Here is a 24,983-nt window from a genome sequence, read left to right on the forward strand (position 1 = left end):
GGGGGAGTGCCAAGCACGGACCATAAAAACAGCGACTAATTTATGTGAAACAACAGCAGGTAGTAAATAGCGCAGAGACCACGGAGAGTCACATGACAGCAATGACCTCTAGTTCATGACATGACTGGGGGGCCTCTGTCAGGGTCCTGCATCCCCCAGGACGAGGCAGTATCCTATGCTGTACGGACATCAATGTGAGGAAGGAGACGGCGGCGCCACAATCGTGATAAGTCTGAGCAGAAACAATTTCTGTAATCAATAATGGTGGTCATCAGAACGAGCGCTTATCACAAACCACAAATGTGTGTCACATGACAAAGAACATATGTCATACATGACCAATCACATTTCTAACACATGTATACCTGAAATCATTATATGTGGCATTCTGAACAATCTGCTAAACAGCCTGGACTCCAGACTGATACATTGTAACAACCCCAGGAGAGAGAACTGTGCTGCTGCTGTTATCTAAGACATTGTAACAAATCCTCAGCTGTGAAAGAGTATTGGGCCAGGATGTGGATTCAGCCTGTGGATGTCACTGACAGCAAGCAGATATCTTGAAAATGTAGAGATGTTAAGTATATTATGAAGTTGCAGATCCCCTCAGCATACAGTAGATTTGGGGGTTGGGGGTTTTCTAGGTGAATTAGGCAGCATCACCCATAAAACAAAACAGACTTGTCATATATTTAGAGAGCTGAGCGACAAGCAATATGGCCGCCAGTCCCGCAGTATCCAGCTCAGTCTTGCTTTGCAGCGATATGGGAGTGGAGATGTGCTGCTGCAGGTGGATTCACTGTGCAGCCGAGACCCACTTTACGCGTGATTCCTCCTGTTCTGCGGTGTCAGAAACAGCAGGGTATATACTTGTATGATAGCAGCTGTACCTGTGTGCACGGATCAGATCCTGGTGCTCAGGCACTGGTTGACAGAAGCTGTACCTGTGTGCACGGATCAGATCCTGGTGCTTGGGCACTAGTTGACAGCAGCTGTACCTGTGTGCACGGATCAGATCCTGGTGCTCAGGCACTGGTTGACAGAAGCTGTACCTGTGTGCACGGATCAGATCCTGGTGCTCAGGTACTGTCTGACAGCAGCTGTACCTGTGTGTATGGATCAGATCCTGGTGCCCAGGCACTAGTTTACAGCTGCTGTACCTGTTTGCATGGATCAGATCCTAGTGCTCAGGCACTGGTTGACAGCAGCTGTACTTGTGTGTATGGATCAGATCCTGGTGCTCAGGCACTGGTTGACAGCAGCTGTACCTGTGTGCACGGATCAGATCGTGGTGCTCAGGCACTAGATCCTTGTGCTCAGGCACTGGTTAACAGCAGCTGTACCTGTGTGTATGGATCAGATCCTAGTGCTCAGGCACTGGTTGACAGCAGCTGTACTTGTGTGTATGGATCAGATCCTGGTGCTCAGGTACTGTCTGACAGCAGCTGTACCTGTGTGCATGGATCAGATCCTAGTGCTCAGGCATTGATTGACAGCTGCTGTACCTGTGCGTACGGATCAGATCCTGGTGCTCAGGCACTGGTTGACAGCAGCTGTACCTGTGTGCACGGATCAGATCGTGGTGCTCAGGCACTAGATCCTTGTGCTCAGGCACTGGTTAACAGCAGCTGTACCTGTGTGCACGGCTCAGATCCTGCTGCCCTGGAGTTGGTTGATAGCAGCAGTGCTTTTGTGCACGGGTGAGATCCTGGGGCTGGAAAAAAAAAAGTTTAAGTGTCCAGGGCTCCGGCTGTAGGTTGTGTGATCTGTAAAGAAGCATCTGCCAGGATGGATTTGTGCACTGTCTGATCAGAGTCTTGTGTTCAGCAGGTCCAGGGTCACATGCCTCCTCTCATGATCCCTATCTTCTCACACGACCAGCGGACGTTGGCAGCGGCGGCTGCAGCCCAGCAGGGATTCCTCTTCCCCCCAGGACTAACCTACAAACCAGGTGGGTGACAAAACAAGAAGTGACTTAAATGTTCTCCATGTCTCAACTTTCACCTCTGTATAGAGAAAGTATCTGAGTCCAGGAAAGGTGTATCTCAGCCAGAAAGGATGTACATCATATCAGGAAAGGTGTATCTCATATCAGGAAGGGTGTTTCTCAGGCTAGGAAAGGTGTATCTCAGCCAGAAATGGGGTATCTCATATCAGGAAGGGTGTATCTTTATCACAGGTTGGTTGTATCTGAACATAAGAAAGCTGTTCCTGGTGAATCTCAGGCTGAAAAAAAGTGTATCTAAGCTCATGAAGGTGTATCTCCGGTCAGAATGGTGTATCTCAGCTCATTATTATTTATTATTGAAGCACCATTCATTCCATAGTGCTGTACATATGACAAGCAGAGTACATACATAATACAGACAATTGCACTAATCATAAACAAGACGAGTTACAGACGGGTACAGAAGGAGAGAGGGTCCTGCCCGCGAGGCTTACAATCTACATGGTATGGGAGAAGGACACAGTAGGTGCGGGTGAAGCGGGTCATGGCGGTATAGAGGCAGCAGGGTCACTGGTTGTTGGCTTGTCTGAAGAGGTGGTTTTTTAGGTTTCTTTTGAAGGATTCCACTGTCGGTGAGAGTCTGATATGTTGGGGCAGCAAGTTCCAGAGTGTGGGGGATGCACGGGAGAAATTCTGGAGGGGATTGTGGGACGAGGTGATAAGAGGAGAGGAGAGAAGCAGGTCTTGTGAGGATCGGGGAGTGCGTGTGGGGGTGTATCGGGAAAGTAGCTCAGAGATGTAGGGAGGGGACAGGTTGTGGACGGCCTTGTATGTATTTGTTAGTACTTTGAAGTGGATTCGTTGGGCAATGGGGAGCCAGTGAAGGGATTGGCAGATGGGAGAGGCAGAGGAGTAACAGGGTGGGAGGTGGATTAGTCGGGCAGCAGAGTTGAGGATAGATTGGAGGGGTGTGAGAGTGCTGGATGGAAGGCCACAGAGGAGAGTGTTGCAGTAGTCTAGGCGGGAGATGATGAGGGCATGAACCAGCATTTTCTCAGACTTCAAGTTGAGGAAACTGCGGATGCAGGAGATGTTTTTGAGTTGGAGGCGGCAGGTGGTGGAAAGGGCTTGGATGTGCGGTCGGAAGGAAAGGTCAGAATCCAAGGTCACTCCAAAGCAGCGGACTTGGGTGACCGGGGAGAGTGTGCAGCCAGTGTATCTCCGCTCATGAAGCTGTATCTCCGGTCAGAACGGTGTATCTCAGACTCACGGAGTACTTCCTGCTGACGGTGTCCCACAGTGACTTAGTACCAGGTTCGGCTCCACCGCTGCATCAGCATGAGGCGATTGTGCAGCCTCCACCCTGGGCCCCCGGTCTCCTCCCCGCTGTGGCCCTCTTCACTTCTCTAGGACATGTACAGGGAGACTATCCATTTTAGTGATGAGCAGCCTTGTAATATGAAGTGAATTTTCTAGCTAATTGATTAGGACTCCCCCCCCCCGGGTGCAGATGCCGCATTCAGCTGCTGCAGGCGTTCTTCGGCCGCCCCGCGACTTCCCCTGAGTTCCTGCCTTCTCTTCTTCGTACCTTTTTACTAAACAGCGATTTAATCATTTTTTGTGTAGAAATTCTCACCCTTAGTGAGCGTCAAAAAATAATAAAAATGCAGCGAAATTTAATTAACAAATTACAAATAGAAAACTTTCTTCCGCTCCGTCGCGTGACATTCACAACTCGGGTTTCCGCCACTTCCACTTTGAGCGGGCGGCGGGTCCAGTGGCGGCCTCGCACATGTCTCAGAGACAGCGGGAGGGCGGCGAACGTCGCAGGTGTCATGGCAGAAAATAGCAATTAGGATTTCTCAGGTCTCCACCCAGAGAAGCCATTTAGCACAACATCTGCATGCGGGGGTATCACAGCTCTTATACTGCACCCCAAAATATCTCCTGCCCAGGGTGCACCCCTCCATATAAGAAGTGACAGGTACAGGTTACTACAGGCTGACCGTCATAAAACCTAATAGTCTATGTCAGATCAAGCCTGGGATCCATCTCCAGACTGCAGGGGCCCGGGTTCTGCTCACTGTCTGTGGGATCCACTGAGCCGTGATTCTCATTTATATATATTAGATCCACTGAGCTGTGTTTTATATATGCAGTAAGGAACAAGACAAATACATTCTTTAAAAATAATACAATGCGATTTCCTGATTTTTTTTCTTTAAATCCTGTCCGAGTGGGAATGCACCTACAATAATCCTCCCATAATTTCTAAGTTGAAGAATTAGCAAAATCGCAGGGTGTTCATATACTTCTGTTCCTCGCTGTATATATATATATGGGATCCAGTGAGCTGTGTTTTATATATATATATATACGGTATATATAGGATCCACTGAGACATGCAGGAAGAACAGTATAAAAGAACGTGACACCTTCGTTGGTGCACTCCCCAGGAAGGACTTCTAGACGCCAAGACGTGTTTCTTATATATAGGATCCACTGAGCCGTGATTCTTCTTGACCTGTACTCCTTTTCTGTGAGATCTGCTGACCATGGTTCCCCACATCTCCACTCATTTCCCATGGGATCCACTGTGTTATCCATGAAATGCCCTCAGTGCCATGTAGTGTCATCAGAAAATGACCTATTGTTTAAATCGCATTTTTATGTTTAACGTATTTTTAAAGAGTTTTTGGTGACGTTATTTTTAATTTTCCATTTAAATATCTAAATTTAAACAAAAAACATAAATTCCTGCAGTTTTCACACTGGCCACTTAGACTAATAATAGGTGCCACTACTTGGTCTGTACAGATCACTTTACTGCAGTTATATATTATTCTAAACCTGCCTGTAATGATACCACCTCTGTGTACAGATAAGGCAGGATCATCCATTCACAATAGGTGATCTCTCCTTTCCTTGTATAATGTCCTCTGCACAGGTGTCAGAGCCTAGAAAACTCTCCCATAGAAGTCAGTGAGGTCCCCTCCTGACCTCTGTGTCTATGGCCCATGAGGCTGCCGTAAAGCAATTTTCTTAATGCTTTGTACATGCTGTTAAGAACAGCTCTGGCAAGCTGGCCATCCCCATAAACATGTTCAAGGTGCCCCCCCCCCCCCTCATAATAATTTTCAAGATGGCCACCCCCCATAAACATGTTCAAGATGCCCCCCCCCCCCCCATAATCATTTTCAAGATGGCCACCCCCATAATCATGTTCAAGATGGCCATCCCCCATAGAAAACAGAATTAAAAAAATCTGCAATCAGAAAATAAAAAGAGATTAGATAAAAATGATATGTGCTGCTCTCTGGTTTTATAGGTTTAATGGCATTAAAGCGGTCTGGCAATCTGCACAGACTGAGCTGGAGTGTAGGGGACAGACAGTCACTGGAGGACATGACATCAGAGACAGTGGACAGACAGTCTTTGGAGGACATGACGTCGGAGACAGCGGACAGACTGTCACTGGAGGACATGACATAAGAGATGGCGGACAGACAGTCACTGGGGGACATGATGCCAGAGACAGCGGACAGACAGTCACTGGAGGACATGATGCCAGAGACAGCGGACAGACAGTCACTGGGGGACATGATGCCAGAGACAGCGGACAGACAGTCACTGAAGGACATGATGCCAGAGACAGCAGACAGACAGTCACTGGAGGACATGATGCCAGAGACAGCGGACAGACAGTCACTGGAGGACATGATGCCAGAGACAGCGGACAGACAGTCACTGGAGGACATGATGCCAGAGACAGCGGACAGACAGTCACTGGGGGGACATGATGCCAGAGACAGCGGACAGACAGTCACTGGGGAACATGATGCCAGAGACAGCAGACAGACAGTCACTGGAGGACATGATGTCAGAGACAGCGGACAGACAGTCACTGGGGGACATGATGCCAGAGACAGCGGACAGACAGTCACTGGAGGACATGATGCCAGAGACAGCGGACAGTCAGTCACTGGGGGACATGATGCCAGAGACAGCGGACAGTCAGTCACTGGAGGACATGATATCAGAGATAGCGGATAGACAGTCACTGGAGGACATGATGCTAGAGACAGCGGACAGACAGTCACTGGGGGACATGATGCTAGAGACAGCGGACAGACAGTCACTGGAGGACATGATGCCAGAGACAGCGGACAGACAGTCACTGGGGGACATGATGCCAGAGACAGCAGACAGACAGTCACTGGAGGACATGATGCCAGAGACAGCGGACAGACAGTAACTGGAGGACATGATGCCAGAGACAGCGGACAGTCAGTCACTGGGGGACATGATGCCAGAGACAGCGGACAGACAGTCACTGGAGGACATGATGCCAGAGACAGCGGACAGTCAGTCACTGGAGGACATGATGTCAGAGATAGCGGACAGACAGTCACTGGAGGACATGATGCCAGAGACAGCGGACAGACAGTCACTGGAGGACATGATGCCAGAGACAGCGGACAGTCAGTCACTGGGGGACATGATGCCAGAGACAGCGGACAGACAGTCACTGGAGGACATGATGTCAGAGATAGCGGACAGACAGTCACTGGAGGACATGATGCCAGAGACAGCGGACAGACAGTCACTGGAGGACATGATGTCAGAGATAGCGGACAGACAGTCACTGGAGGACATGATGCCAGAGACAGCGGACAGACAGTCACTGGGGGACATGATGCCAGAGACAGCGGACAGTCAGTCACTGGAGGACATGATGCCAGAGACAGCGGACAGACAGTCACTGGAGGACATGATGCCAGAGACAGCGGACAGTCAGTCACTGGAGGACATGATGCCAGAGACAGCGGACAGACAGTCACTGGAGGACATGATGCCAGAGACAGCGGACAGTCAGTCACTGGGGGACATGATGCCAGAGACAGCGGACAGACAGTCACTGGAGGACATGATGCCAGAGACAGCGGACAGTCAGTCACTGGAGGACATGATGCCAGAGACAGCGGACAGTCAGTCACTGGAGGACATGATGTCACAGAACTTGGCGATATGGGGAAATACAGCTCCGGTGCTCCGGCGACTCTGCGCAGGCAGCCCTGATATGACACATTTGTTACTTCACAGAACATGATGATCTATTACTGAGAGATCTGATAAGGCTCCAGTGATTGGGGGGTGCTCCGTGTGATCTTTACTTCTGGACCCCGTCACCGCTGGACTCCATAAAGAGGTCTTGTCCCTTCCTGTAGATGTTATATTGAGGAACATGCAGCTGACGAGGACTGGGGCCCTCTCTCCAGGAGACCCGTAGCAACTGATCTTCGCAGCACGGCGGTGGGGGTGGGGGGGGGGTCTTGTAGTAACACATGTTCGGTACTTGCAGAAATCTCATGAATAACTTGTTCACCAAACATCTGAAATCCTGATAGAAATGTGCGAAGAAGATGCTGGGACATGTCAGCTGATCTCCTGCCAAGATCCTCCAGAGCTGCGCTCCTAACCCTTTCACACCTTCACAGGGCCCAATGAATGGACACATATTTATACATATCCACAGGCCAAACCTGTCCGGACCTAGTCCTGCTCACACAGCTGCTTGTTACAGTGTATCAGTGCAGGTAAGAGCCAGGACAGGAGAGAGATTTGTTTGTCTACACTGATACATTGTAACAAACATTATGAGCAGGAATGTGTCAGGACAACTGAAACAGTCTATTAGAAATCTGCAAAACATTTTACAAGGATTACGTTTTATCCCTGTTATCAGCCAATTTAGCTCCTCTTATAACGCTCCAGCACTGATATAACCTCCAGGGACATTACATCACATGTGACTGATATCAGCCGCTCCTCTTATAACGCTCTAGCGCTAATATAACCTCCAGAGACATTACATCATATGTGACTGATATCAGCCGCTCCTCTTATAACGCTCCAGCACTGATATAATCTCCAGACATTACATCATATGTGACTGATATCAGCCACTCCTCTTATAACGCTCCAGCGCTGATATAACCTCCAGAGACATTACATCATATGTGACTGATATCAGCCGCTCCTCTTATAACGCTCCAGCACTGATATAATCTCCAGACATTACATCATATGTGACTGATATCAGCCACTCCTCTTATAACGCTCCAGCGCTGATATAACCTCCAGAGACATTACATCATATGTGACTGATATCAGCCACTCCTCTTATAACGCTCCAGCACTGATATAATCTCCAGAGACATTACATCATATGTGACTGATATCAGCCGCTCCTCTTAGGCTCCATTCACACGTCCATAGTGTGTTTTGCGGATCCACAAAACACGGACACGGCAATGTGCGTTCCGCATTTTGCGGACCGCACATCGCCGGCACTAATAGAATATGCCTATTCGTGTACACAATTGCGGACAAGAATAGGACATGTTCTATTTTTTTCGGGAACGGAAATGCGGACTCGGAAGTGCGGAAGAGAAATGAATGGGTCCGAAATTCCGTTACTGGAGCGTTATAAGAGAAGCAGCTGATATCAGCACTGTTACCCCTTTTAATATGGGAGTACCACCAGGACCCCCTTTTTTATGCAGGATTTCCAAAATGGCGGTGCTCCGAGGGCCTCCTGTATCAGCACAGAATATAGCGGTGCAGCTGACGTCTATACATCCAGCACATAATTGGCGCACCACAACAAAGCTCTGCATTAATAATTAATTTAATAATACATTAGCAGCACATTTAATTAATAATACATTTAAGCGCGGTGCTGCCGCTCCCCTCCACCTTTGTCGTTGCAGCGTTTTACCACACTTCAGTGCGATATGCTGGTAATTTGCATCTATTATTCTCTCGGCTCTTTGTAACGAGTTGTAATCAGCGGCGTCTGTTTTACACTTATCACTTTGTATCATTTGTTGTTGTGAAACAATGATGACTGGAAATGGCTGAGCGTCTGCGCTACGTGCACCATAATATCCGCTGCGATTCCACAGCAGTCCTGGAGAATTCAATTAAAATCCCATATTTCTCCCTTTACGAGCGCATTAAACTGCTCCTGAGCGGACGTCGCACAGTAAAGATAATGACCTTCACCATCGCTCGCCCAACACGACCCTTTGGCGTAATCTTCCTGTGACCGGACAGCCTCTTCTATTCTCCTCACAGTTGCTCAGATCCTTACGCTTGCTCATTTTTCCTGCTTCCACCACATCATCTTCAACTTCTGGCTGTTCACTTTGTGTAGAAGCCATAGTCACCAGCTAATCAGTGTCATTCACTGTGCCTGTCAGTGGTTTAACCCTTACAATCACCAATCACACTCTGAGGTCGCTCCCTATGCGGTGAATGCCAGCTTTGTAATACAGCCACAGTGACCAGGATCGGAGATGACACCGATCGCGATCATTTAACCCCCCCAGATGCCACGATCAGTAGCGACTGTGCTGTTTCAGTGGTCTCCCTCTGTCCTCCAGTCAGATCTCCTGAGAGGAAATCGCGGGGCTCCAATCAGTTGCCATGACAGCTCGCAACATTGTTGTACTGAGCCGCCTGAAAAGCAGTGCCCCAAGCACAGCCTGACAGCAGCTTGTAAAAATCCAATAGACTACAATAGTATTCTATGCGGTCTACGGGACATGAAATCAAAGGATCTAGGGTACTAAAAATTACAGTGAAAAATGTAATAAATAAAAAATGTTAAAAATTCAGATCATCTCTGTTCCTGATTTTACATATAAAACATAACAGGTATTGCTGTATCCCAAAATCTCTGAACTATTAAAATATAAAAAATTATTTCTTACACTGTGAAACCTGTAACGGTAAAAAAAAAAATGTCTGGTTTGCTTCTTTTGTAACCTTGCCTTCCCCAAAAAATGTTATTAAAAGTGATCAAAAAGTCAATTGTTCCCTGTATCAGTATAAACTGTAGTTTACTCCACAAGAAAACAAGCCCTCAAACCGCTCGGTAGACAGAAATATATAAAAGTTCTGGCTGTCTGAATATGGTGAAGCAAAGAAAAAAATATTTAAAGTGGTAAAACACAATAGAAAGTATTTAATTAGTTATGGCTGTAACCGTCCTGACCCCCAGCATAAGGACGTCACGTCATTTTTAGCACAAGGCGAATGTCGTAAAATAAAGACCTAAATAACCATGCCAGAATTGCAGATTTTCCAGATTAATCCCACAAAGGATCTTTTTCCTGTTTTCCAATACAAGCTATAGTAAAATAAAGAGTACTATTAAAAAATATAACTTCGACACCCAGTTTTAAAGGGGCGGGCACTGTGGAGGTCACTGTTAAAGGGGTGTGCGCTGTGGATGTCACTGTTAAAGGAGCAGTCACTGTTAAAGGAGTGGGTGCTGTGGAGGTGACTGTTAAAGGGGCGGGCGCTGTGGAGGTCACTGTTAAAGGGGAGGGCGCTGTGGAGGTCACTCTTAAAGGGTCGGGCATTGTGGAGGTCACAGTTAAAGGGCAAGGCGCTGTGGAGGTCACTTAAAGGGGCGGGTGCTGTGGAGTAGGGTTGTTTTGATATCAAAATTTTAATTCGGTTTTGATGTCATAGAAAAGTATTGCGATACTCGATACCATTCGATACCACGCGAATAAAATAAAAACAAAAATATGTTTATTTATTTATTCTTTATATATTTTATATGTAAAATTGGGAAAGGGGGTGATTTATACTTTTGGTGTTTTTTTAACTTATTTTTTTTCCTGTTTATTTAATAACAGTTTTCCCCCTTAGGGGCTAGAACCTGGGATTTTGTAATCCCTTGTCCTATTCACCCTGATGGAGCTCTATTAGGGTATATAGGACTTTACACTCTCCCTGCTGCCCTGTGCATAGTACACACAGCAGCAGAAAGCTTGCCATGGCAGCCAGGGCTTCAGTAGCGTCCTGGCTGCCATGGTAATCGATCAGTCAGTAGCATCCTGGCTGCCATGGTAACCGACCAGTCAGTAGCATCCTGGCTGCCATGGTAACCGATCGGAGCCACAGGATTGCATGGGGCTCCGATCAGAAGCTGCCACTGCACCACCAATGAGCAGGAGTGGAGGGGACCTTGTGGCCACTGCCACCAATGATTATAATACTGGGGGGGTTGGGGTCTCACTGTGCCACCAATAATTTTTATACTGCGGAGGAGGGTGGGGCGGGTGCGCACAGCAGAATCACATAGCCGTCACCCAGCCTCTATGACAGAAAGCTGCAGTTAACCCCCTGGGGTTAACTGACGCTGATCGCATCTTCCTTTCATAGAGGCTGGATGACGGCTATGTTATTTTGCACCCAGCCTCCTGTATTTGTATTAAATGTTAACTTTCATTGGTGGCGCAGTGCGCCCTCCCCTCCTCCGCCCCTCTCTCTCCTCATTGGTGGCAGCGGCGGCACAGGGGGAGGGAGAGAGCGACTCCTTCTCCTGCACTGTGCTGCTGAGGGAACATGCTCTGTGATACTAGACTGCGCAGTAGCGCATCCTAGTATCGAAGAATGTCAAATCCCGGTATTGAGGTTGATACCGGACAAAAGCATCGAATGGGTATCGAAAATTCGATACCCGAAAAAACCCTACTGTGGAGGTCACTGTTAAGGGGGCAGGGAACAGTGGAGGTCACAGATAAGGGACGTTCCTCTATGGAGGTCAATGTTAAGGGGCGGGGTACTGTATAGGTCACTTTTAAGGGGGTGGGCCCCTGAGGAGGTCAATGTCAAGGGAGTGAGGTGCTGTGAAACTCACTGTTAAAGGGGCGGGCTGCTGTGAAGGTCAAAGTTAAGAGAATGGGCTGCTGTGGAGGTCCCATTTTAAGGAAGCAGGGCACTGTGGGGGGGGGGGGTGTCAGTGTTAAGGGGTGAAGGGCTGTGGAGGTCACTGTTAAAGGGGCGGGGTACTGTAGAGGTCACTATTATGGGGCATACTGTCGATATCTTTTAACAACACACAGAAACATTAAATGGAATATATGAATTATACCTGTGTGAAGCTGGGTCCTTCTGCTAGTGTGTATGTATATATATATTTATATATTTATATAGCTGAAAAATCCACTCCAGGATTGCTGTAAAAAAATGGTGTTTATTCACCCATTAGTGACGCAACGCTTCTGCTCCAACATGAAGCCTTTCTTTTACATATATATATATATATATATATATATATATATACATACACACGTATATAGCAGCAATGAAGATGCTGTGAAGATGGTGGACAGCATTACAATAATGAGGGTATATATTTAGTGGCATGCAAAAGTTTGTGCACCCCTGGTCCAAAGTCCTGTTACTGTAAACAATTTTATCTTCAGCTTAGTTAACTATCTCCAAAAGGCATAAAGTTCCAGAGGACACATTCCCTTTGTATTTTAAGCAAAAACAACGTTTTATTTTCATCTTTTACATTTTCAAAATAACAAAAAAAGAGAAGGGCCCAAAGCAAAACTTTGGGCGCCCTGCATGGTTAGTACCTAGTAGAACCCCCTTGTTGGTGAGTATCACAGCTAGTGAATGCTTTTTGTAGCAGCCAAGAGTCAGTTCTTGTTTGAGGAATTCTCCTCCATTCTTCCTTGTAGACGTCTTCCAGTTCTGTGAGATTCCTGGGCTGTCTTCCATGCGCTGCTCTTTTGAGTTCTCGCCACAGATTTTCAATGATGCTCATATCAGGGACTGTGAAGACCATGGTAAAACCTTCAGCAGACCAGGAGACTGTGAAGACCATGGTAAAACCTTCAACTTGCTCCTTTTGAGGTAGTCTGTTGTGGAATTTCAGGTGCGTTTAGGATCATTGTCAATTTGTAGAAGCCTTTTTACAGCTGGTGTTATGTTTGCTTCCAGAATTTGATGGAATTTCATTGAATCCATTCTTCCCGCTACCCGTGAAATGTTCCCCATGCCATTGGCTGCTTTACAACCTCAAAGCATGATTGATCCCCCACATGCTTAATAGTTGGAGAGGTGTTCTTTTCATGAAATTCTGGGCTCTTTTTTCTCCAAACATACATTTGCTCATTGTGGCCACAGAGTTCTCTTTTAACCTCATCGATCCACAGGAATTGTTTCCAAAATGCATCAGGCTTGTTTAGATGTTCTTTTGTTGAATTTTGTGGTGAGAACGCAGGAGAGGTTTTCTTATGATGACCCTTCCACAAAGGCAATATTTGTGTAGGTGTCACTGTCACTGAAGAGTCTGCTAAATCTTCCCAAAAGTCTTTTACAATCAAACGGGGGTTCTGATATTGCTTTACTGCAATCCTACCAGCAGCTGACTCTGACATTTTTCTTGGACTTCCAGACCTTCTCTTAAGCTCCTCCGTTCCTGGTAACTTTAATTACATTTTGAACTGAGGAAATAGCGACCTGAAAATGTTTTGCTATCTTCTTATAGCCTTCTCCTGCTAGAAGAACCCATGGCTGCTGTTTTTTGGGGACATGGTTAGAGGAGTCTGGGTATTTATAAAGCTGTGAAATTTGGATCACGTGGCCTTTCCTAACGATGATTGTGCGCAAGCCTAACAGACTCTGGAAGGTCTGAGACCTCGGTCCAAGTTATCTGAGCGCTCAAATCTCCTTGGGTTCACATACTTTTGCAAGGTACTCCTTTCCTTTTTTTTTTTTTTTCTATTCTAAAATTGTATAAAACCCAAATTATCCACTGATATTGCTTAAATGTAGATAAGTGTTTCCTCTTTTACTTTACGCCTTCTGGAGATCATTTCATCTTCAACTTGCTGAACTGTTCACAGTAACAGGAACTGTGACCAGGGGTGCCCCAACTTTTGCATGCCACTGTATATGTACCTGGAAGAGCTGATGCCGTATACAGGTGTATATATGTGTATACTGATGCTGGAGGTGAAGGCGCTCACACCAGATACTGATTGGATTTACGTTTCTCTTTTCTTCATTGATAGTAATATACTATTAACACTCCTATCAATGAAATCTCTTACTGCGCCGCATTTCTCCCACACCTGCCTAAAACATTTGCACGTTATGTGTAGTGTGTGTAGTATTTATAGTATCAGTGTAGGATGTACATGTATACACCTCTGCCTGGACGTATCGGTGTGGATTGCCGCACTTCCCCAACTGACTTGTTAAAACAGTTCAGGTGTAATATGGTTATCAGGATAATGGGAGTGATCTGCTCCTGTTGGGAGTTGGAGGCGATTCTAAAAGTTCAGGGTGTGGCGGCTGAAGCTGGAAGTAATATGAAGGCTAAGATATTTCACAGAAGTATGGCAGCTGTGCGGAGAAACGCCACGAGGGATATCATCAAGAGGCTGCGAGCGAGGGGGGGTGTTAACTCTTTAGTGCCCAACCACACTCTGATGTGTACGTGAGCTTACACTCAAGTGCAGACTGCACACAATCCATATAGACAGTACCGAGCTCAGCCCCTCCCCCACCTGTTCACCTATGAATGAGGTTGTATCACATACCCCTCCCCCTATCCTGACTTTGGGAAAGCTGAGTACTTCCCCATAAGACATGCAATGATGACCTTATGGATCAGACTCCTGAACAACATATCTGCTGGGTCACCCCTCCCCCTCCTGGCAAAAAAGGGTGGTTCTAGTGTGTGTATTTACTGGGGGGGTCACGTAAGTTAAGTAGAGCACGGCTTCATCATATAAGTGCGGGTACAGTGTATTATATGGAGGGGCGGAGCATGGCCTTATCATATAAGTGCGGGTACAGTCTATTATATGGAGGGGCGGAGCATGGCCTTATCATATAAGTGCGAGTAGAGTGTATTATATGGAGGGGTGGAGCATGGCCTTATCATATAAGTGCGGGTTCACTGTATTATATGGAGGGTCAGAGCACAGCCTTATCATATAAGTATGGGTAAAGTGTATTATATGAAGTGGCAGAGCATGGCCTTATCATATAAGTGCGAGTAGAGTGTATTATATGGAGAGACTGAGCATGGCCTTATCATATAAGTGCGGGTACAGTGTATTATATGGAGGTGAGGAGCATTGCCTGATCATATAAGTGTGGATATAGTGTATTATATGGAGAGACGGACCACAGCCTTATCATATAAGTGTGGATATAGTGTATTATATGGAGAGACGGACCACAGCCTTATCATATAAGTGCGGATAGTGTATTATATGGAGGGGTGAAGCATGGCCTTATCATATAAGTACAGGTACAGTGTATTATATTGAGGGGTGGAGTATGGCCTTATCATATAAGTGCAGGTGCAGTGTATTATATGGAGGGGTGGAGCACAGCCTTATCATATGAGTGCAGGTGCAGTGTATTGTATGGAGGGATGGAGCACAGTCTTATCATATTATTGCAGGTACAGTGTATTATATGGAGGGGCGGAGCATGGCCTTATCATATAAGTGCGGGTACAGTGTATTATATGGAGGGGCGGAGCATGGCCTTATCATATAAGTGCGGGTACAGTGTATTATATGGAGGGGCGGAGCATGACCTTATCATATGAGTGCAGGTGCAGTGTATTATATGGAGGGGTGGAGCACAGTCTTATCATATTATTGCAGGTACAGTGTATTATATGGAGGGGCGGAGCATGGCCTTATCATATGAGTGCGCGTAGAGTGTATTATATGGAGGGGCAGAGCATGACCTTGTCATGTGAGTGCGGGTAGAGTGTATTATATGGAGAGACTGAGCATGGCCTTATCATATAAGTGCGGGTACAGTGTATTATATGGAGGTGAGGAGCATTGCCTGATCATATAAGTGTGGATATAGTGTATTATATGGAGAGACGGACCACAGCCTTATCATATAAGTGTGGATATAGTGTATTATATGGAGAGACGGACCACAGCCTTATCATATAAGTGCGGATAGTGTATTATATGGAGGGGTGAAGCATGGCCTTATCATATAAGTACAGGTACAGTGTATTATATTGAGGGGTGGAGTATGGCCTTATCATATGAGTGCAGGTGCAGTGTATTATATGGAGGGATGGAGCACAGTCTTATCATATTATTGCAGGTACAGTGTATTATATGGAGGGGCGGAGCATGGCCTTATCATATGAGTGCGCGTAGAGTGTATTATATGGAGGGGCAGAGCATGACCTTGTCATGTGAGTGCGGGTAGAGTGTATTATATGGAGGGGCAGAGCATGACCTTGTCATATGAGTGCAGGTGCAGTGTATTATATGGAGGGGTGGAGCACAGTCTTATCATATGAGTGCAGGTGGAGTGTATTATATGAAGGGGTGGAGCACAGTCTTATCATATGAGTGCAGGTAGAGTGTATTATATGGAGGGGCAGAGCATGACCTTGTCATGTGAGTGCGGGTGCAGTGTATTATATGAAGGGGTGGAGCACAGTCTTATCATATGAGTGCGGGTAGAGTGTATTATATGGATGGGGCAGACCATGGCCTTATCATATGAGTGCGGGTAGAGCTTACGGTATTGACAGGTGTGTTGTGTAACTGCGGTATTGTTTGGCAGACAGGTCCAGCGGGTCGGGGCATGCTCACAGGAATACGGCTCATTCCTGCTCAAGTATTTGGACAGGATCAAACAATGAATATTCAGTCATCTCAGTTCATGTAGAACGAGAGCCATGTGCTATCTCCGAGCACGCAGCCCCACGCTTCACTGTCATTTGCAAGAGGGATGCCTTGGTAGAGCGGCGCCCCCACATGGCCAGATTGTAAAAAAAAGTACAAACCTGGAGTCTACAAAGACATCACGGGCAAGACAAAATGTCTGCCAGTGGCCGTATGCAAGCTGAAAATAACGATTATTAAAAAGGTTTTCCAGGACCTAGATATTGATAACCTATCCTCAGGATGATTTATCAATAACGGATTAGTGGTGGTTCGACAACGAGAACCCCCAGTGATCAGCGAGCGGAACTAGAAGGCTCCATACATTGTCGTGGCCGTGCTGGGTTACATTCTTTTGAATGGGAGCTGAGCTGCAGTACTTGGCATGACCACAACATAGTGTATGGCGCTGTCTACTTCTGGCTGCGTCCTCTGTCATCTTTCTGGCGCTAATGTCTGATCGACAGGGGTGCTGGTTGTCAGACCACAACCAATCTGATATTGACCTGTCCAAGTCTCAGAAAATCCCTTTATTTACAGTCTCATTCTCTTTTAATGCTGCTCCCCCGCACTCCTATTATAAGATCGCACTCCGCCTCTTCTCTATAGATGTCGCTCTCCCCGCACTCATATGATAAGATCGCGCTCCACCCCTTCTCCATAGATGTCGCTCTCCCCGCACTCATATGATAAGATCGCACTCCGCCTCTTCTCTATAGATGTCGCTCTCCCCGCACTCCTATTTATAAGATCGCACTCCACCCCTTCTCTATAGATGTCGCTCCTCCTGCAGTCATATGATAAGATCGCACTCCGCCCCTTCTCTATAGATGTCGCTCTCCCTGCACTCATATGATAAGATCGCACTCCACCCCTTCTCTATAGATGTCGCTCTCCCCGCACTCATATGATAAGATCGCACTCCACCCCTTCTCTATAGATGTCGCTCTCCCTGCACTCATATGATAAGATCGCACTCCACCCCTTCTCTATAGATGTCGCTCCTCCTGCAGTCATATGATAAGATCGCACTCCGCCTCTTCTCTATAGATGTCGCTCCTCCTGCAGTCATATGATAAGATCGCACTCTGCCCCTTCTCTATAGATGTCGCTCTCCCCGCGCTCTTATGATAAGATCGCACTCCGCCCCTTCTCTATAGATGTCGCTCTCCCTGCACTCCTATTATAAGATCACACTCCGCCCCTTCTCTATAGATGTCGCTCCTCCCGCACTCATATGATAAGATTGCACTCCACCCCTTCTCTATAGATGTCGCTTTCCCCGCTCTCTTATGATAAGATCGCACTCCGCCCCTTCTCTATAGATGTCGCTCTCCCTGCACTCCTATGATAAGATCGCACTCCGCCCCTTCTCTATAGATGTCGCTCTCCCCGCGCTCATATGATAAGATCGCACTCCGCCCCTTCTCTATAGATGTCGCTCTCCCCGCGCTCTTATGATAAGATCGCACTCCGCCCCTTCTCTATAGATGTCGCTCCCCCCGCACTCTTATGATAAGATCGCACTCCGCCCCTTCTCTATAGATGTCGCTCTCCCCGCGCTCATATGATAAGATCGCACTCCGACCCTTCTCTATAGATGTCGCTCCTCCTGCAGTCATATGATAAGATCGCACTCCGCCCCTTCTCTATAGATGTCGCTCTCCCTGCACTCCTATTATAAGATCGCACTCTGCCCCTTCTCTATAGATGTCGCTCTCCCTGCACTCATATGATAAGATTGCACTCCACCCCTTCTCTATAGATGTCGCTCTCCCTGCACTCATATGATAAGATCGCACTCCGACCCTTCTCTATAGATGTCGCTCTCCCTGCACTCATATGATAAGATCGCACTCCGCCCCTTGTCTATAGATGTCGCTCTCCCCGCACTCATATGATAAGATCGCACTCCGTCCCTTCTCTATAGATGTCGCTCTCCCTGCACTCCTATTATAAGATCGCACTCCGACCCTTCTCTATAGATGTCGCTCTCCCCACACTCCTATTATAAGATCACACTCCGCCCCTTCTCTATAGATGTCGCTCCTCCTGCAGTCATATGATAAGATCGCACTCCGTCCCTTCTCTATAGATGTCGCTCTCCCTGCACTCCTATTATAAGATCGCACTCTGCCCCTTCTCTATAGATGTCGCTCTCCCTGCACTCCTATTATAAGATCACACTCCGCCCCTTCTCTATAGATGTCGCTCTCCCTGCACTCATATGATAAGATTGCACTCCACCCCTTCTCTATAGATGTCGCTTTCCCCGCTCTCTTATGATAAGATCGCACTCCGCCCCTTCTCTATAGATGTCGCTCTCCCTGCACTCCTATGATAAGATCGCACTCCGCCCCTTCTCTATAGATGTCGCTCTCCCCGCGCTCATATGATAAGATCGCACTCCGCCCCTTCTCTATAGATGTCGCTCTCCCCGCGCTCTTATGATAAGATCGCACTCCGCCTCTTCTCTATAGATGTCTCTCTCCCCACACTCCTATTATAAGATCGCACTCCGCCCCTTCTCTATAGATGTCGCTCTCCCCGCACTCTTATGATAAGATCGCACTCTGCCCCTTCTCTATAGATGTCGCTCTCCCCGCACTCATATGATAAGATCGCACTCCGACCCTTCTCTATAGATGTCGCTCTCCCCGCGCTCATATGATAAGATCGCACTCCGCCCCTTCTCTATAGATGTCGCTCTCCCCGCACTCATATGATAAGATCGCACTCTGCCCCTTCTCTATAGATGTCGCTTTCCCCGCTCTCTTATGATAAGATCGCACTCCGCCCCTTCTCTATAGATGTCGCTCTCCCCGCACTCATATGATAAGATCGCACTCCGACCCTTCTCTATAGATGTCGCTCTCCCCGCGCTCATATGATAAGATCGCACTCCGCCCCTTGTCTATAGATGTCGCTCTCCCTGCACTCATATGATAAGATCGCACTCCGCCCCTTCTCTATAGATGTCGCTCTCCCCGCGCTCATATGATAAGATCGCACTCCGACCCTTCTCTATAGATGTCGCTCTCCCTGCACTCATATGATAAGATCGCACTCCGCCCCTTCTCTATAGATGTCGCTCTCCCTGCACTCATATGATAAGATCGCACTCCGACCCTTCTCTATAGATGTCGCTCTCCCCGTGCTCATATGATAAGATCGCACTCCACCCCTTCTCTATAGATGTCGCTCTCCCCGCGCTCATATGATAAGATCGCACTCCACCCCTTCTCTATAGATGTCGCTCTCCCCGCGCTCATATGATAAGATCGCACTCCGACCCTTCTCTATAGATGTCGCTCTCCCTGCACTCATATGATAAGATCGCACTCCGCCCCTTCTCTATAGATGTCGCTCTCCCTGCACTCCTATTATAAGATCGCACTCCACCCCTTCTCTATAGATGTCGCTCTCCCCGCGCTCATATGATAAGATCGCACTCCACCCCTTCTCTATAGATGTCGCTCTCCCCGTGCTCATATGATAAGATCGCACTCCACCCCTTCTCTATAGATGTCGCTCTCCCCGCGCTCATATGATAAGATCGCACTCCACCCCTTCTCTATAGATGTCGCTCTCCCCGTGCTCATATGATAAGATCGCACTCCACCCCTTCTCTATAGATGTCGCTCTCCCCGCGCTCATATGATAAGATCGCACTCCACCCCTTCTCTATAGATGTCGCTCTCCCCGCACTCATATGATAAGATCGCACTCCGACCCTTCTCTATAGATGTCGCTCTCCCCGCGCTCATATGATAAGATCGCACTCCGACCCTTCTCTATAGATGTCGCTCTCCCCGCACTCATATGATAAGATCGCACTCCACCCCTTCGCTATAAATGTCGCTCTCCCCGCGCTCATATGATAAGATTGCCCTGCACTCATCATCCATACTAGTAACATTGCTCCCTGAATCCAACATGGTGGCCGGCCTGTACTCCTGACGCTGTAAAGCCAGATGAATCCCTGTAAACAGAAGCGTGTTTATTGCGCAGTAAATCCACTATAATATGATGGGGGGGGGGGGGCATCAGAAAGACAAAGACGGTGGATGAATAATTCATGGCCTGTGAGGGGGCATCGTACCTAAAATAGTTCCCGCTGCTTGTTTAAATGATTATTTTCTTCCTCTTTAAAGCATCATTACTTCCAGTACTTCCCCTGCGACTATCGCTTCTCTTACACCAAACACAGGAGATAAAGGGAACATTATTTAACCCCACAATTCCGATCCGAACACATATAACGTCATCGCGGACGCCGCAGCTTTGTTTAGTTTCCAAGGGGAGTAAAAAAATATAAAAAAAAAGCTCACGGTGCGAATCATCAGCGAAGTGAAATCAACCACATGGAAGGAAGAAAATAAGACGGGATATTTTGAATATTGCTCGGTGTGAGTCCAGCACAATATCGCGTTAGTGCAGCCATAGTAGCAAATCGTCATATGCAATCAGGAGCCAATTGTTAGTGGACTGTGCGCCGCGCATACTGTGCTCGATGGCCTGATGAGGTATTATGGGCAAAATGCAAAGCGCCTACCAGATTAGGAAGGGACTTCTCAAACTTCCTGTTAATGGGGACTTGGCTGGGTGTCCCTCATGGGGGAGAAGTCTTACTTTCCGCATAGTTACCCACGTAGACTTTATACATTAATCTCTGCGCTACATTCTGAGCGGCAAATGTGGCGCAGGAAAGACATCAAGCGCCTTGTCCCCCCAGTCACTGCCAGCCGCCAGGATCTCGTCATGGACTCCTCTGGGAACAGACCCACAGTACTGGAGTCATCCTACATCCTGGACAGGGGTGGCCTGGCCATAGACCCTACAGGGAAAGTTCCTGGTGGGCCAATGCCCAGGGGGCTACTCAAACCCTCCTCATTGTAGGAGGATCAGGCACCGATGCACCTGGAAAGCGGCTGCGGGTGCCCTCCTGAATTCAACTGTATCGCTGTCTTCGGGGCGATGGTAGAATTTCATACTGTGGTGTTGGCGGCAGTATATTGTGCTGCACTATGGTATTTTTTTCTGCACTATGGTATTGCTGAACCCGCCTGCCTCCGTTGTCCCTGCTTACATGTGTCGGCCCTGCCTTCTGTCAATATGGACCCAGTTACAACACGGTTATGTTCCCAGTCCGCTCCTGCACCTGGAGCGTAACATAGAGTAGCGCATGCTGCGGCTGATGCATAGTGTCACTCCACCGCGTGGGGACTTATACTTAGGAGAACCTGTAGTTCAGTCATTTTCTTTTACTTACAAGGGATTTCTGATGTCCAACATTTATATAGAGGAAGCAACAAAAGAGACGTGGGCAGACTGGGAACCTAAAGTGGCCCTGGGAAAAAAACTAAAAGTGGCCCCATGTTGTAGGGGGGTCCAAATTGACACAAGACGGGGCCGATATAAGTAGGTGTGGCCAGCAATACTGTAGTGCAGCACAAAATACCACTGGCGTCGTTGCAGCATTCAGATTATCACTGTCGGCCATACAGTGGAAAGCAGGAGGGCACCTTTATCTGACGGCCAGGGGCATAAGTACTAGGTGCTACTAGAATTCATTAATGGTGAAAGCATCAAATTGCTACGTACCAGACCGGTGGCCATGAGGAGGGCTTGGGATTGCCCCGTGGGTGTTCCATCCTGTATTATACTCCAGAGCTGCACTCACTATTCTACTAGTGTACATACACTACATTACTTATCCTGTACTGATCCTGAGTTACATCCTGTATTATACCCCAGAGCTGCACTCACTATTCTGCTGGTGCAGTCACTGTGTACATACATTACTTATCCTGTACTGATCCTCAGTTACATCCTGTATTATACTCCAGAGCTGCACTCACTATTCTGCTGGTTACTGGAAACAGTGAGGAAGCTTGTGGATAGACATCCGCTGTAGACCCGGGGGGCAGTAAGTTTTTGCTTCATCGGATGACTGTACGGAGCATGGTGTAAAGATGATTGTTCCTAACCTGGAAATCCCTAGATCTAAGGCCGCTTTCAGTCAGTCAGTGTTTGATCAGTATTTCCTCAGTGTTTTGTGAGCCAGAACAAGGAGTGGAGACTGCACTGAGCTAATGGAAAGGCTTCCCCCTGTGTTTAGAGCTGCACCTGGTTTTGTCTCACAACCACTGATGAAAATCACTGACCAAACACTGACTGTGTAAAAGTGTAAAACAAGCAGGGATGATGGATGAAGGCGGCTCTGGTGCTGCTATTCCTGGGTCCACCATATGTGGACCCATGATGTGTGGCCTCCTGGCTTCAGCCATGTGTCTGCGGTTGTGTCCAGGTTTAGTCTGCAGTGATGTAGCAGTGACGAGTTTGTCGCTTTCGGTTAGTTTTCTTCTTCTCATCAGTAATTGATGAAACGCTTGTGTAATTGCGCTCGGCGTGTAATGTCCGCTCGCCCTCTCATCGCCCATATCAATTAAGAGAGACAGGTCACAATATGACAGAGGATGGCAGAGGCGCGAGGTGTCACTTATCTTCACCCGGCGGATACAATTACCTCCCAGTGTCATTATTGGGGGCTCTTCTACCCCCGCTCGCTGCCCGTCTTCATCTGTGAGGCTGATACATTGTTGCTGCTTCCACTAATGACTTTTATATTTATTGTCGGTTTAATCGTCCATTGTAGCGGTGAATGTGACAGGTTGATACCAGGCAGGAAAGCCGCGCACCTGCACCCGGCCCGGGGGCAGCACGTGATGGCGGGTGTCCGGCGGTTTTCATCAGTCATTACAAATAGAACTAGTGGTTGTGTAATAACGGACGAAGTTACTATGCCTGTCAGGGGATATCTGCTCAGGTCAGCTTTCTTAGATGTAGCTGGTACTTGGAAAGCTGGGTGACAACCAATATGGCTGCCAGCAAAAGCATGGTGAATGCATCATGCAGCCATACAAGAGTAGTGCAAGATATGCCGTTCAGGAGCCTGGGAAAGCTGGGTGATCTGTCCTAGATGAAGTGGAGCGGGGGCCACAGATGAGGAGGCCGTGGTCCAATCTCGTGATTAGGCATGGTATGGGGGGGGGGGGGGGGGGAGGTGACTGATGCATTTTGCCTCCTTATTCTTGGTTATGTATGTGGTCCCCGGGTCTGGGGCTCCCTCCTCATCACGCCCAGATGTTTTAACGTGTCTGACCCTGCCCCATTGTTTTTCCCACAGGTGATAACTACCCCGTGCAGTTCATTCCATCATCGATGGCTGCTGCCGCCGCCTCTGGACTCAGCCCGTTACAGCTCCAGGTAGGTGGGCAGGATGAGAGGTACCGGCCACCAATACACAGGACACGTCTTGCATATGAATCCGTCCACACACTGCCTTCTCCTACTGTTCTGCCTATGTCAGTACTCACTGTAGCTCTGGAATTGTATTCATAAGTGTGGCTCTCCAGATAAAATGTAGTACAGATCTCTCCTACACAGTAAAGTACTGCTGGCCTAAGGATTACCGAACCCCTGTATCTAACCCTATCCTATGTGATACTGTCTGCTGAGCTGTGTATCTAATCCTGTCATGTGTGATACTGTCTGCTGAGCTGTGTATCTAACCCTATCCGGTGTGATACTGCCTGCTGAGCTGTGTATCTAATCCTGTCATGTGTGATACTGTCTGCTGAGCTGTGTATCTAATCCTATCCTGTGTGATACTGTCTGGTGAGCTGTGTATCTAATCCTATCCTGTGTGATACTGTATCTAATCCTATCCTGTGTGATACTGTCTGCTGAGCTGTGTATCTAGCCCTGTCCTGTGTGATACTGTCTGCTGAGCTGTGTATCTAATCCTATCCTGTGTGATACTGTCTGCTGAGCTGTGTATCTAATCCTATCCTGTGTGATACGGTCTGCTGAGCTGTGTATCTACTCCTATCCTGTGTGATACTGTCTGCTGAGCTGTGTATCTAATCCTATCCTGTGTGATACTGTCTGCTGAGCTGTGTATCTAATCCTATCCTGTGTGATACGGTCTGCTGAGCTGTGTATCTACTCCTATCCTGTATGATACAGTCTGCTGAGCTGTGTATCTAACCCTGTCCTGTGTGATACTGTCTGCTGAGCTGTGTATCTAATCCTATCCTGTGTGATATGGTCTGCTGAGCTGTGTATCTAATCCTATCCTATATGATACTGTCTGCTGAGCTGTGTATCTAAACCTATCCTGTGTGATACTGTCTGCTGAGCTGTGTATCTAACCCTATCCTACGTGATACTGACTGCTGAGCTGTGTATCTAATCCTATCCTATATGATACTGTCTGCTGAGCTGTGTATCTAACCCTATCCTGTGTGATACTGTCTGCTGAGCTGTGTATCTAAACCTATCCTGTGTGATACTGTCTGCTGAGCTGTGTATCTAACCCTATCCTACGTGATACTGACTGCTGAGCTGTGTATCTAATCCTCTCCTGTGTGATTCAGTCTGCTGAGCTGTGTATCTAACCCTATCCTGTGTGATACTGTCTGCTG

The 24,983-nt window shown here is 47.5% G+C and overlaps 1 protein-coding gene across 18 annotated transcripts in view; it reads left to right on the plus strand.

The window, feature by feature from the left end:
- Positions 1–24,983, plus strand: part of SOX6 (SRY-box transcription factor 6) — a 288,239-nt gene that overhangs the window by 217,897 nt on the left and 45,359 nt on the right. For 15 of the 18 annotated variants that reach the window (XM_044271016.1, XM_044271012.1, XM_044271009.1 and 12 more), the window contains 2 exons: positions 1,831–1,954; positions 23,684–23,763. In XM_044271016.1, coding sequence (XP_044126951.1) covers positions 1,831–1,954; positions 23,684–23,763 — 204 coding nt within the window. The remainder of the gene's footprint in view (positions 1–1,830; positions 1,955–23,683; positions 23,764–24,983) is intronic. The other 3 variants (XM_044271019.1, XM_044271022.1, XM_044271023.1) reach the window with 1 other exon arrangement.

This window comes from Bufo gargarizans, chromosome 10, assembly GCF_014858855.1.
Source record: "Bufo gargarizans isolate SCDJY-AF-19 chromosome 10, ASM1485885v1, whole genome shotgun sequence".
NCBI classification, from domain to species: Eukaryota; Metazoa; Chordata; class Amphibia; order Anura; family Bufonidae; genus Bufo; species Bufo gargarizans.